The sequence below is a fragment of the Strix aluco genome, chromosome 7, assembly GCF_031877795.1.
Source record: "Strix aluco isolate bStrAlu1 chromosome 7, bStrAlu1.hap1, whole genome shotgun sequence".
NCBI classification, from domain to species: Eukaryota; Metazoa; Chordata; class Aves; order Strigiformes; family Strigidae; genus Strix; species Strix aluco.
This window is the reverse complement of record NC_133937.1, coordinates 18,996,611-19,011,414: the sequence shown is the minus strand read 5'-3', so window position 1 is coordinate 19,011,414 and position 14,804 is coordinate 18,996,611. Positions and strand designations below refer to the sequence as shown.

The following is a 14,804-nucleotide window of genomic DNA, read 5'->3' as shown; positions in this document are numbered from 1 at the left end:
GCAGAGGAGCTGGGAATTGCCCACTTGCCCCTGAGCTCACTAGGTAAGTCAGGGCTGTGCTCATGGGGCAGGACTCAGAGGTAAGGATGGTAAAGCACCACACAAATGGGCCTTCCTAATGATGGTGTATGTGAATCTACCTCTCTTGCTCTGGAGGATGAGAACAGGGAAACTTCATTCCAACTGAAAAAAATCAAAGGGCCTAGGTGGTTTGAATTTTGAACTTCAGGAAAAAATTCAAACTTGATTTAAAGATTAATCTTAAACCTTCATGTGAGAGCAGACAGTTAGTCTTCAGAACTCTAATTAAAGACAATTTGACATCACTGTAGGCATAAGTGCCACAGATGTGCTTTTTTGAGATGAGAAAACTTCCTGTTCTGAGCATCAGGAGCAGTTCAGTGTGGTGTGGTCAGTCACAGCAGCTGGGCAGAATCATTCTCAGCTTCCTGAGGTTCAGCAAACTCCTCCTGATGGTGGATGGGAAAAGGGGCTCCACCACACCCCCCCCACCTCTTCCTGCCCAGGCTGGGGGAGTTCGGGTGCTTGCACTCACACTGAGATCCCCTTATAGCTGATGGGGTAGTCCTTGAGCAAGTACGCTTGAGGGGAAGAAAAAATTTTTTCTTTTTTTCCCCCCATAGGTTTGATTACTCCCATCTTCTAACAGGGGGAATTTCTAGTCTTAATCATACTACTTAGGGGTCTTTAAAGGGGAAGAGCAGCTCTTCCCCTTATATGCGTGGAAGCACGTGAACAGTATCTCACTTGAGGTAACAAATACTGTTCTATTTAACTGGCTTCTGCCAATACTGTGTGATTGGAAGGTGTTAACAGGTGCTGGTAACTGCTTTTTAATTCCTTTCTTACTCCAACAAGAACTTTCAGGAATCATCTTACAATGTTTTTATTTTTCTAGCAGAACTGCTCTTCCCTGTTACTTCCAGGATAACCAGTGGTTTTAGTCTTGCCTGCTTTTAAAATCTAATCAGAAGAAAAGAAGATAAAACTCCTTCAAGTTGTATGGTGGGAGGATGAAGGAGATCACAGGCTGGAGAAATCATCAGCTGGAGATAGGTCAAACAGTCTTCTCTAGGGAGTGCCTCTGGTAACTAAATGGCCTTGGTACAGGTAGAGCTCTGTCTGGGAAAGCAGTGTAAACTCATAATGTGCCCTATGACAGGTCTTCAGCAGTTGTCTGTAATGTTAATTAACTGGTCAATTAGAGGAGTAATATAGACTACACCTTTCCAGTACACCAGGCAGGGTCCTCTGGCGCTGCTTTTAATTGTGTGTGCTAGCCAAGATCTAAACACCTTCCTGGCTGCTGCTGGAGTCTTCCCATGCCTCAGTAAGGCAGATAAAAACATTTACTTAGAGAGCTCTGATACCTGTGTGGAGGCTGAAGGGACTCAAGAGAGGAGAGTCCCTGCCCAGCTGCTCCCCACTGCCCTCCATTGGGTTGCTGAACCGTCCCAAATTGGCAGGGAGCTGTGGACCTGCAGTCTTTGGGGCTCAGGTGGGTTCCCCTGCAGGGACCATCCCTTCTGGTGCAGAGCTGCATCTTGCTGTAATGACCTGCTGCTGAGCACAGGGTGCATGCAGTGTTAAGTGGAGGTGGGTGAGCATAGAAGTGAACTTAATTCCCTTATCCATTCTATGGGAAGTCTTCTGTGCTTAGGTCTTGCCATTTGGTCACTAGCAGGAGGGAAAGAGCACAAGCAGCAGCGGCATGTGAGTTGTTTGTGTGAAGAGCTAGCACAGGGTGACCAACACAGAGGTTTCCCCTGGTGCATTGTCCCCTTCTTCCTAGTCTGTTTTTCTTCACCAGGGTGTTAGTGGCTTTTATTGCTACTTTGTTCTGCAATTTTATCTCCTGCAAAAGTGTACTCTTCCTTCTACCTTCACGGTAGATTTCTGGCTTTTTTTAATTTAGGTCTGTACTTTCTTTAGTTGGGTGTCACTGACTTTTCTCCTTTACTTTCTTTTGATAACTGCATATGACTTCTTTTGTCTTAGCTTCACTCCATACTCCATCACTCCTATACAGCTGTATAAACGGCTGAACTAAAGATGTTATGGGTTGCTGTAGATGTTGGCTTAGACTCCTGCAGGTGGAGGAAAGCTGCTCTGTCCAGGAGTGTGCCATGGGCTGTGAATGAAGAAGCTGAGGAAAAGCAGCCCTGAGGCCAGCCAGCACCTGTCAGTTGAGGCTGTTGTGCAGTGCTGCTAATGAACCCAAATTTTCAGAAAGAAACCCTAATGCTGAGCATTAGCATACTTTGTCTCCAGTGCCTTCACCCTTTCCTCTGGAAGGGGTGTGTGCTGCCCTGCCATGTCTACCCACTCTGTGGCTTTGGAAGCAAAGCCCAGCAACAGCACCTAATGAATGAACATCCATGCTCAGCCATATCTGAACTTTCCAAAGGCTCTTCTTGCTCTCTCAATCTTTGAGAACAGCACCAGCCTCAAAAGAACAAACTTGCTTCTTGTGCCAGAGCTAAAGAAGTTCTTTAAAAGCTGGAAGCTAATAATTCCTTTCTTGACCAGCTGTGCTCACCTGAAACCTTAAATGTGTGGCAGGTGCTATACTACAACCCCGTGTTCATTAATAAAATATCTGAAAGCAATTATAATAGTGATGCTTTAATTAAATTTCTTATGCCTGGATTACAATGCATCCTGGAGTGGAGAACTATACAGTATATTACATGTTATAAATATATTTCTTTCTGAAAATACTTGAATATATTTCATACAATGCTGTAATACAAAAGAGTGCTAGTTCAATTTAGTTTAAAAAAAACAAAAACAACAAACCTATAATGTGAATGGAGGTGGCGGTAGGGAATACCACTTCATGATGCTATGTCTTAAAACACTTTAAATTCAGTTTGCACTGATTCACATTCCTTTCAGTCTCTGTAAAGCTGGAGGGATAATGGAGGGTGTAAGTTAATGTAGGATTTTAGTCCCCTGTATTTCTGGAGATATACAGACTATTCACAGAATAATCAAGTTATAAATCTTTCTAGCTTTGGATGAAGCTAGCAAGACATATGGTGAATAACCAAGTCCCACAGCAGCAGCTACAACTGAAACATTAAACACAGCGCCTACTTTGGGGCGCTAATATTGAGTCAGCACAAATTTTTTTTTTTTAATTGGATTGTTGGGGTTTTTTTGAGATGCTAAGTAACAACCCTTCTGAGTACTTTGAGAACCAGGTTTGGGCTGCTGTTTTCACTCACCCCTGCAAACTACAGCTGCCCTGGGAGAGAGTGGCTGGGGTGCTTTGAATCTCAGAAGAGATCCTGCTCTGGTTTTGAGGACTCCAAGGGCTCTAGCTGGTCTGGGTGAGGAAGGAGGCACATCTGTTACTGAAAGGCTAAGCCTGTTGAAGTTGATCCACTCCTGCCAGCTTTTCAAATCTTGGTTCACAGGCAAGTTGGTTTGGGGAAGGATTTTTAAACAGCAGTTGCTTCACTTACAATTATATTGTAATTTAGGGGGTAGAATAATCTTTTAACAAGAGGCAAGGTTGGTTTATTTAAATCTTTACTCCATGTGCATTACCTGTTGTGCTAGTACCAATAAGAGCTGGTGTGCAGAGACCCACTGCAACCATGGGACCTTCAGAAGCACGTGCTGCCTATCCCCTGAGTCTGGAATCAGTGGGATGTGACAATAAGGCAGCCACCAAACACGGCCATAGTGTTACACAGTTGTTAATATGGCCTAAAAGAGCAGCAGCTTTAGAAGGATGTATGTATCTGAATAACTCTTCCTTGTAGCTCTCTTCTCCCTCTTGCCTTTTCCCAGCAGAGAGCGCAGGCTGAGCCATACAGCAGCATGACTACCCCACCCACACAGCCTCAGGCATCCACCTGCACAGCCAGAGGACTTGACCTGAAACTTAAGTAGGAATTCAAGCTGGGTTCCCCCTGCAAAAGATTGATAGCACAAGAGCTGGGCTGTCTGGTGAAGATGAGGTGTTGCCTTGGATGCACCCTCCAGTCTCTCGAAAGGCTGATTCCTACAGTGCCCCTCACTCTGATCTCTGCAGTGAGTCTGCATGATGCCAACTTCTGGGTAGGGTAGCACTGGAGTCAAGGCGCCTCTGCAGAAGGAGCATGCCCACAGGATTAGAAGCTAGCGGTGGATTTGGGAATGGCCTCAGGAAGTCCTGGCTTTACAGACTTGGTTTTGCTGTTGGATTCCAGTAAAATGGCAAAGCTGGTCAGATGCTGCTCTGAAGGGAGGAGCTGTGTTGGGGACAAGCAGAGACTGCAACTCCACCAACCCAGAGGGAGGGAGGCTGTCCTTCCAACAGCTGCTTCTGCACCGGGCAAGGAGTCCCTGGCACTCTTCTAGATGCTGCTGTGTCCCATAAAGCTTAAGTTTATTTCAGCTGGAAAAGGTCCCCAGAAAGCAATAATAATTTAAAAACCTCAGTGTTTCAGGTAATTCTGTTCCTAACCCAGAGAGGAGGAAGAATTTCCAAATCTTACTTGTCAAGATGCTAACAGCAATTTTCATCTGTGGCTTGACTTTTGTAAGTATACTTCAGATTCAGGAGCAATGCCATACATAGCTGCACATGCATCTGTCCACAAACCCTTCTCAGCCTTCCCCTGCCCTCTTTCCCTTCCAACACTCAAATGGGAGTTGCTCTGTTTACAACTGTAGGATGCAGATTGCACAAAGTAACGAAGTAACCTCAGGGTTCTTGGTTTTGTGTCCATTGGTGTTCCCACTTTGCCTTTCTGAAACAGAAACATGGAATGGATGTAAGACATTAGAAAGGGTTTCTCTGCATTTAACCCATTAGCTGAGTTGGGAAGGTGGAAGATAAGGCTGAGCCTCGTTCTCTCTTATATGGGCAGATTTTCTCTTTCCCCAAGACATCTGGTTGGCTTATTATTTGGGAGTCTTTTGAGTGACTGCAGATAAATTAATTTGCTGCTGTACTTTTTGTTAAAAGGCTGCATGATGTATCCTATATGACTACAGATGCCTTTAAATTGTGGTTTAAAAAAAAAAAAAGTGGAGGACTATTAATATGAAGGTATATGGGCTAGACCTCAGTTGGCATAAATCCATATAATTTGAACTTCAAAAATCTGACCTGTTCCTGTCTTTGCATGTTGGAGAATGTCTAGATGAAGGAACAGGACTGTCTCATTTCTGTGCTGAGAAGAGGCAAAAAAAACCCCAACCCACAAAGAAACATATGCTGCTTTACTTATTTTACCTTATTCCATTTAACTCAGGTTATCAGAAAGGCCATATGTTTTCATTCTTTGTATTTTGCCCCAGAATGATCATGGAGTTCCTCTCAGTTTTCCTCAGCTCCGAAGACATAATATCTGGCCTTAACAAATGGAAAAATACAATTAAAGTTGACAGCGGTCAGAACGCATGGCTGTGTTTTTAGCATTAATATGCTGTGCATATGTACCCGACATTCAAGCTGCACCCAAAGCAGCTTCCCCCTCTCCAGTTTGAAATTCCAAAACAGATGCTGTCCAAATATTTGTGGCAGCATTCAAAAAAAGGGAGAGCTACAAAATGCAGCACTTAGCATGGAGTCACAATATAATGGATGGACACAAACATCATTTTGTTGAGAACAACCACTATTTTCTGCCTAGCTGGAAGTGAGGGGGAGAGACTGGTGGGTGAATGTCACAGGGAAGTTAAAAATTCTGGCCTGAAGTATTAAGTAGGAAATGAGACATTTGGAAGAACAAAACTTAAGTTAGCTGCTGTGGACTGATTCCAGATTAATTTTTTGTTCGTTGTTTATTACATATGATTGAAATAAGTTGTAATGCATCCTGTTTAGTTGTAACAGCTTAGTTAGCTCAAGCCTCCAGGACTTGTGAGAGACAAACCTTTTAGAACACTTTTTAGAAATAGTTGCTGTTTAAGAAAGAAAAGCTGTAGTTTTGGATTTTTTTAACGCAATATTTCAAAGCTATTTAGAGAAAATAAATAGCTAGTAGCTATTTATTTCAACTCTTTAATTTGAAAATTTTTTCAACTCAAATCCTGACTGGTGCAGTACAGACTCTTTATTTTGCCAGGTACTAATATGGGGTTTTTTAAACCTGAATGTTGTATGATTTTTTTGTTTTGTTCAGCTCTTAATTCTTTTGCAATGGAATGGTCAAACTTCTGCCTTGATGTTATTCTTTACTCTTTGGCTGCTTCTCAATCCTGAGCACAGAGAAGTCCCTTGGTAGTAATTCCCCATGTGAAGAGCAGTGTTCAGACCTGGGTCTGAGGCTCTAGGGCCCTTTTCAGCCTTTGCTATACTGAAGGTGGGTTTTTGCAATTAGAACTGCACTGTCTTTCCTAACTTACTGCACCCTAACCACAAAGTAGTCATCATACAGTATCGAGATTCTGGTGGCTGTCAAACTGAAACTAGCATCCTTACCATGAAAGGTTCGTAATTTGAGGTTAGCTCATTCCCATGCAGCTGCATTAAAGCTGCAGCTCCCATAGATACACAGGTGGGTGTGTCTGCACAGGAATGCCAGGCTGGGATTGCCCAAAGCTTCCCAAATTAGATCCTACCCTGGAAAGGCGTTGAGGATAGCATCAGAAAAGCTCCTGAGCATAACCACTTTCATTGAGATGGCTGCCTCTGTATCTCTGCCTGGGCTGGAACAACTGCTGGGCCAGTCTGCTTCCCAGCAGCAGTCACAGCAAGTTAGCAGAAGACTGTACGTCTCATCTGTTTATCCCCAAAGGGAGCTAGGGAAAGTAAGGAAAAATGATATGAAGGTGCTAATGTGCTCTTCCTTAACCCTGGATTTTTGGGGATCGTTTGTAACACTGTTCTAGTCAGAGACAACTTCGGACATTTTATAATGTCACATGGTGTGGCAATGTACAGGCACTAAATTGATCAGGGCTCCTGCAGAATTAGCAGTCCAGCTTTCACAGGCTGGGCTAGACCCTCTCCTTACTGTTCAAAGCAGCGTCAGACTGTAATTGTTTAACGAGGGCAAGTATTTGACTGTATGATGCTCCATTCTCATTTGAGAACAGTTTTCTACCACTAAAACTAGCCAGGGTGGAAAGGCAAAAAGTTCTTGTCTTGGGGGTCATTTGAGCTGGAAGTAAGTTCCTTGTTCTCTGTGGAGGAATGATTCTGCAATGATTTGGGGAAAAAATCTACTTTTCCTGCCATAGGTCAGATCCAGGTCCATGTGCTGCCTAAGTTCATAACATGATGATCAAGTTATTCATCAGCCTGTTCTGGCCCTTTGCACAAAATAGACGTTGCTTTGCAGGAGTAAGCATACTAGCAGGAAAAAGAAAATTAAGTAAAAACCTGAGCCTGTTTAGAACAATGTAGGACAAACCACTGAGTCTTGTGCCAGTATGTTTACCTTCGCAGGTCCCCCTGTCTCCTGCTGGAAGAACCAAGTTCTCTCTTTACTATGAGAATGCTTTTGTGGATGTTAAAAAAAAAAAAAAAAAGAAAAGAAAAACAAAACAGCCGCCATGGAGCAGATCATTCATCATAGCAGAGTGGGAGCATGAAAGAGGATTTGCTTTGACCTAGTTACAAAAACAAAAACAAAGAGACTTTCTCCAATTGCCCAAATGACTCAAGTGGGGCTGGGTGTCAAGAGCAACAAATCTCTGCTTCCTTCAGAGCTGTATAATAACACAGGGCACCAGGCTCCAACCTGTTCCAGTTCAAGACCTTAGGAGATGTCTCTGAGCCCAAGGAAGCCCAGGTAGCAAAAGCCAGCCAATTCCATGTGCTTACATGTACAAACAGGAGCAGGAGCCAGGACAAACGTGTTTCATAAATTATAACAAAGACAGTGGCTTTTAATGCTGAGAGTATCAGGGCTTCAACGTTTGCTTTGCCAAGAGCTGCAGACAAGCAAGAATTTCTTGCTTTACCATTCTGGTACTGCTGTAGGAAGGGCCTGGCCTTCTGTCCAGCAGCATTTGCAGGGCTGTCATTGATTGCTAAGCCTAACTTTTTCTTTCAAAGGAGCCTGAGGGCAACTATGTATCCAATATGCCATAGGAGCAAGGTGCCCAGCTTTTCTAGGCCCCAGTGAAAAGCCCAGTGTCAGTGCATTGCTATTGCAGGGTGTGGGGTAAAAAGAGCAAGAGCAAATACAGGTAGGGCTGGGAAATAAGAGCTAGGAAGCAGAAGAGGAAATGGAGGGAGATAAGGGCATGAGTAGAGGCAAGGGTTTTATGTAGATATATGGGAGAAGAAAACTAGTGAAAGAAAAGAGAAGGCCATTCATCAGCTACAGAAAGCAGTCTGGAAAAATCAGCATACAAGATCTCTGGGGCTGCCCAGTTACAGCCAGGTTAAAAATTGTCCATTTGGCATCTCATTGTACAGCATTTCCATGACAGTAGTAGTTGTCCAGTATATATGAAAGTAGCAAAAGCTATTTCTGTTAGGAGCTAGTGGGCTGGCCCTTCACTGGAAGCACATCGATGTAGCCAGCTGAGGACCTAGCCTGCAATTCTCATGTAGGGAGCACTGACAGTGTCCTCAGTGCTGCAGAGAAGGGGCCAAGCAGGAGGTTACAGAGACAGGACTTTTCTGAAGCCCAGATAAAGCTGTGGTTCTATTCAGGTTTAGAGGGAAGGTTCACAAGAGTTTGTATTTTTTCCCCAGCTGGTTCACCATCTATTTTAGATGGAACTGTTTGATCTCCTTCTGCTTTGTGTTTCTTTCAGTTTCCCAAACAATAGGAGGAAGCTTGCCTGTTACATGTGCTTGGGCCTCAACTAAGCTTTTCCCAGCTGGAAAAATCACTCCATGAACTACAGAGGGTTTATTTCCAGCTGAAATGACAAGATTCCCAGTTCCCTTATGCATTTTGTAAGGTAGGTATAGGCTGTCTAAGGGGAACAATGGAACATTCCTGAGTGCTTAAATAACTGCCATTTCCCCACCATCAGCCCCACTAAAACCTGAGGAGGGCTTAAGCACATTTGAGCTGTTCCACTCAAGGTTACTGAGACCTCAGCTGAAAAAACACAGGGAGGTGCACAGCTCCATGTAATGCTCCTGCTTTGGTGAGTAAGATACGCAGGCTCTTCCTGTTGCCTGATTATATACACAAATATGCCAAATTCACCAGACCAGCTGGGAGGACTTGGCAAGTGCACAGGGAATATCTGTGCAAGGGGTAGCTGGCAGTCACTGTCATCACCTCAGATAGACACGCACTACACAGCATAGCTCAGAGGCCAGGCTGTAACTAGCCTGGTAGACCAGTTTGCCCAAGGGACCAGCACGGATCTCTTAATAGAAATGAGACCTCATATTTGACCCAAATGTTCACCTAAAGCAACAAGCAGGTCCTACCCATGAACACACACTCAGCAAACTTCATCTCCCTTTCCTCTGACAGGAAACCTTCCAGCTGATCCTGACTGTCCCATCCCATCACACATTGGATGCAATATGGGTTACTGTTCCACTGTATGAAGTGTGAAGCTGGATAGACGAGAGCATTAACGTTGACTGTAATGCTTAGGAGGGAGCAGAAAGACAAATAATTAGGCTATAGAATGGCTCTGGCTAACTGTCAACATCCCCTTGCCCCGTTGGGGATAAGCACCTTCTTTTAGGGACCCTAATGTTTCCATTATTCTCACACAGGTAACATTACCCAGTTAGGATCTTAGAGCACCTGGGCACTAAGGAAGAAAATGGCTGCGCTGGCCAGGACCACCATATGCAATGGGGAGAAGGTAAGGAGGAGTCTTCCCTAGCCAGCAACAACCAGAGGTAATTCTTGCACCACCTTCTCCCAACACTAAGTGAAAATTTCCCACAGCTCTGCTTTACCTGTACAACTGTGGGCAGGACCTCTTCAGAGCAGCAGAGGACAGTCCCAGCTTGTTCTGGTTTCTCAGCCGTGTCTTCCTCATAAGATCTCTCATTCTCCCCCAAGCATGGCTCTCACCCTAGGGAGCAAAAAGAAACCACAACTTGAAGGACCAGAGGGTAGTTGCTGGCAGACCTCATGTGGTCAATATATGATACTTTGGGGTACTCCAGGGTGGTAGGAAGAGGGGAGCTTCTTTATTTTGGACAGCTAAGAATCAGATCCCACAAATGAATTGTTAACACCCTGCAACGATGTCCAGTGGACAGCCTGTACCTGTATAGGACACAATGAGACAGGATGGATCAACTGTCAGTAACACCATCCTTCTATTTTGTTTGGTGACATTTCCGTGTCTAGGACCCTGCTGTTCTTTCTGACTTAAGGTTTCAGAGAGTGAGGGCACTTCACTGGTGAGTGCTGAGTAGCTGCCTAAAGGCACGTTTTACCTTATTGTTAGGCTGTACTAAAGGAAAAGATAGGTTTGGTTTCCTACCTACTTGCATGCACTCAGGGGGGCCTTTACAACAAAACCAACCCGAAAAAGCAGCTTGACTCCTTTCTCCTTTCTATTAGGCCAGGTGCATTGGTATCAGCCCTTTTCAAGGTGGTGACTTTTGTGGACCATGAATTAGAAGAGATCAAGCCTTTGTTTTCCTGTCACGTCTGCAAGCTACAGCTATTGGGCACTTACATTTGAAATGCTAATAGAGATTATCAGGAGGTCAGGGAGTCTCATGAGGCCCTCCCTAATGTTTGTTCTCTCCAGGCTGAGCTCATCTGGACTCATGAACTGAAAAGGAGCCATGCATCAAAAAATTTCATGGTTTTTTGCTACATAGTTTTAAATTTCCTAAGTAATGGCTGGAAAACCTTGGGAACTGAACAAAAAGGATCATGTCCCAGACAGGACTAGAGTAATGGGGAGAAACCATTCCTGTTTCAGTGAAGTTCTCAAACCATTGTCACATTCAGGGCATTGTTCTGTCCTGTCCTGAGGTATCTTCCCACTGTGCCAGCAGCAGAGCCATTACTCTATGAGTTGCGGCCACCTTGGGAGCACAACCTGGCGGCTGCCCAGCTGCACACGCCAGTCCAGGCAGAGCCTATTGTAATTCTTGGGGCTCTGCTGAGTTTTCAGTTCAAAACTTCAGATGAGGTCATGGGCTCAGCTGAAAACTCCAACACCGGTTCCTGTGCTATTGAGTTAATTGCCCATACGTGAGACTGTTTACTCATGGAAATAGCAAACCTTTGTGTTTACTACTCGGATTAATGTATCCTGTGGAAGGGTTTTTGGAGGCCTCAGCAGTTAGTCCCTGATTGTGCTGGTGTTGTCCCAGAAAAGCAAGCACTACTAATATCAGAGAAAGCCTGAGCAGTTGCCTGTTCCTGAAGGCTAGCTAGCTGTTGTCTGCAGTGGGGGTGGGAGAACAACGGACCACATGCAGTAAGTCATAATACATGTATCTGTTACTTTGATAGTAAACCTTGGGGGTCAGTGAACCTCGTTTGTTCATGTACAATGCTGTGCACTACAGGAGCTTGATCCATGATAATGGAGGTACAAGTTAAATACATTCTGCAAAGGCAGTACGTACCGAGATGTTCTTGCTGACGTCCAGACCCTAAAAACAAAAGGCAAATAAATACACTGATAGATAACAAGACAGCGAGACCATCTCACAGTGCTGGGAACAGATTGGGCTCTGTTGTCAGCTCTGCCCTGGAGTCCACCCATAGCCTTGGTCAAGCCCTTTATCTCTTTACCATTCAGTCCCTCAAGTGTGTGATAATCCCTTCTTTCCTCCTCCACCTCTCGGCTCTCTTTTGTATTTAGACTGCCAGTTCATGTGTATAGCAAGTAGTAGCCTAGGAACTCACGTAGCAGGATTCCCATACAGTACCTGCACTGTAGAAGTAATGGGGCATTTCATGCTCAGGGTACAAAATGCAATACTAAGTGACAATACTAAGGTGTAGTGTAACAAGACATCATGAGGATTCAGTTTAAAGAGTGTGGATCTTGATTCTGCAGTCCTGTGAAGTCATCAGGGCTTCCCATGTGCTTAAAATAATGTTCATACTCCAGAAGTTGGCTATACAAAAGCCAGAGCACAGAGCCCCTTTCAGGATTCAGCCTTGATCTGGTTTCTTAAGTCCATTGAAGTGTTTGCAACCTATTTGCAAATTTGAGGTGGAAATGTCATGAGAAGGTCTTTCCCATGAGAGACCTACTCCTTCCTCTTTCCTGTCGAGCTGGGAATACTCTGATTAGAGCCTCTGCCCTGGAATTTCAATGCTTCTGATCCCCACCGGAACCTGAAAGTGCTGAGACAGCCACAAACAATGGGAAAGAAAGGGAGAGGAAAAGCATTTGTCCTGGCTCCCTTGGACTTCAGCAACACGGGTTCCCTGAAACATGCTTTGGGGACTGGAGCTAATTACATTGATATGCTGACAGTCTGGTAATAAGTGTTGCCAGCTAAGGACTGGCCCACTAGAATTTTTATATGTGTAGTGAATGTGTGCTTGTTTAACATCCCTAGCAGCAGAAGTGAAGATCCTTATGACACAGTTCACGTATTGAGTTATCTGGAGTTAGTGAGGGCTGAAGCCCGTGCTGCTGTCTGCAGTGCTCCTCTCCACTGCACCAGTGCTCTGTACTTTTCTTGGAATAAAGACATAGTCCTTGTCTTCATTTAAGGCTGGGAGCAGAGAGGCACAGAGCACCCTGGCCCTCAGTGCCCCAGCCTCATTCAGTAGCAGACAGGGTTGACTTGTTCTCCCAGCACCCCACTCTAATCTGCCTGAACAGAACTTCTCCCTGCTTCTCCCACAGGTCCCACTCAGAGTCTAGCTCCAAGCTTATCACTCACCTTTCTTACTGCAGGGTCCTTTGATGGAAAAGCCTGTCCCTCAGCCGTACTACCAGCTTCTCTGAACTCATTCTCCTTGTTGTTCCTATTGTTTGACGACTTCCTGAGCCCCATCATCAGCTGGCTGTTTCCTGATTCCAGGTATCTCTCACTTCCTGCAATGAAATGCAAGGACTGGCTCACATTTCTCAGTAGTGTCCTGCGAGGACAGCCTCTGAGCAGTGCTGCCAGCAAGCTGAGACTCCAGATTGGATGAGAACCCTAAGGACTTAATGATGGGATCAGACCCCATGTGTCTTCATGCCACACTGCAGTGGAAAGAAGGTAAGTGCTCCAATAAAGTGTCTGACCACAGCAGGACTTTCTAATGGCTTCCTCATGGTTTTATTTTCCTTCCAGGCCTGCTCTGAAACTGCCAGGAAAGAGCATTTCTGAGTCTCAGCACTAGAGATCCCAAAGGTCATTTACACTCCAACTCAATCCTGCTAGGAGGTACGTTGATGTTCTGGGTTTCACTAGGTATTAGAGGCAGGCTGAAGTCCAAGGTTTGAAATAAACTAATCAACCTCACTTAGTGGGCTGGTTCACATCTAACGTTGGATCCAGACTTTTCAGATGGCTTTATCATCAGCAGGCCGAGCCCAGTCTTTCTCAGCCTTCTGGAAAAGTTGGTCTCTAGATCCAAGCTTTGCATCTGGGGCTTATTTCCAGTTGGTCTATAGAATAAGTCATCCTCCAGGAATGTGTTCTGTGCCTGCTTGAGAGGGTAGGAGACTAACAACAGGCATAAGGCTTTCCATCTTAGATCAAATCCTACCCTGGCTGGGGGGATTTTAAAGCCACATGGAAGGGCTCCACTAATGGACCCATTCAGACATGCTAAGTCTCCAAAAGAGAGACCCATTTTATAACACATTTGTCCTGATCTTTGTAGCCATAGCTGCAGAGCGAAAAGTCTGGCTTCACACATGTGAAGCAGCAACTGTTAAAATCCCAGGTGTAGACAAAGCATTTTAAAATGCATCTCTTAGATTTCCAGCTAAGGTTTAGTTCCACTGACACCTTGCTCTGTTCCCACCTGTCTTTCCTAGGGAAAAGGAAGTTGCTGGTCAGCTTATTTCACTAACTGGTGGCAAGCAGGAGGGCAGGTTAGAGGTGTTTGAACTCACCATTGCAGCTGCTCAGCTTTTCAGTGTTCACTCCTATTTCTGGGATGATGGAAAGATCAGAAGGGTTTCCAGTCTGAACCAAGAGGCTGTGAGGTCTGCTTCTCCCAGCAAAAAATGTCTTTGAGTCTTGGTATGAGGTGAGGAAGATGCTGGCAGCTCCACAGGAGCAGTGCTGCAGAAGGTACTCCTACACCAGACAAAAAGAAAGTATACAGACTCTCAGGCTGCAATGGCCCAAGGTAACCAGGTGGTGCAATGGTACAGACAAATTGCAATCATTCCAGCCCAGGGATGCCCAGCCTTGTCCTGAGACCCATTAGAACCCCGGCAAATTATTTAATTCGCTAAAAGACTGAGCAGCCTGGAGTTGGTAATATAGATTTTTCATGGGTTCATTGGTGTTTAACTTAAATTGCCTGATACTCAGCATCTTTTGGGTTTGTTTCCCAGAAGGAATTGAATACGAGTTTCTAAACACTGAGCTGCTCATCTAAGGCATTTGTGTAAATAAACAGATCCATTATAACAGTGACTTGCATTTTAAGATAATTCTATTTGTTTTGGAACATGCACAGACAACAATATCTTGTGTTTTTATTGATGGGATGCCATAGTTCACTTGCATGTTACCAGTCAGATTCACTGTATGTGATACTTCAGCTGGTGTACTTCTGCTGTAGCTGGTGTGGTGGGAAGGGGAGATTTTCTACCTTGCACAACCATGTTGCACGAGAGTGTAGTAGAGCAGGAAGCAAGGAGAGCTTTATCTAGCTGAAGTGAAAAGGGAACCAAACTGTTTATTGGTGTTGGGACCAGGACAGGCCAACACCAGTTTAGCACCTCTGGAGACCCCCAAGCGA

At 44.8% G+C, this 14,804-nt stretch overlaps 1 protein-coding gene across 4 annotated transcripts in view; it reads right to left on the bottom strand.

Annotated features, from left to right (window-relative positions):
- Positions 1 to 2,630: 2,630 nt before the first annotated feature.
- LOC141925892 (uncharacterized) overlaps positions 2,631 to 14,804 on the bottom strand; it is a 32,524-nt gene continuing 20,350 nt past the window's right edge. For 3 of the 4 annotated variants that reach the window (XM_074830746.1, XM_074830749.1, XM_074830748.1), the window contains exons 4-9: positions 13,945 to 14,131; positions 12,776 to 12,930; positions 11,498 to 11,524; positions 9,857 to 9,975; positions 5,255 to 5,374; positions 2,631 to 4,766 (exon numbers count right to left, since the gene is read on the bottom strand). In XM_074830746.1, coding sequence (XP_074686847.1) covers positions 5,278 to 5,374; positions 9,857 to 9,975; positions 11,498 to 11,524; positions 12,776 to 12,930; positions 13,945 to 14,131 — 585 coding nt within the window. In that variant the 3' untranslated portion in view covers positions 2,631 to 4,766; positions 5,255 to 5,277. The remainder of the gene's footprint in view (positions 4,767 to 5,254; positions 5,375 to 9,856; positions 9,976 to 11,497; positions 11,525 to 12,775; positions 12,931 to 13,944; positions 14,132 to 14,804) is intronic. The other variant, XM_074830750.1, reaches the window with a different exon arrangement.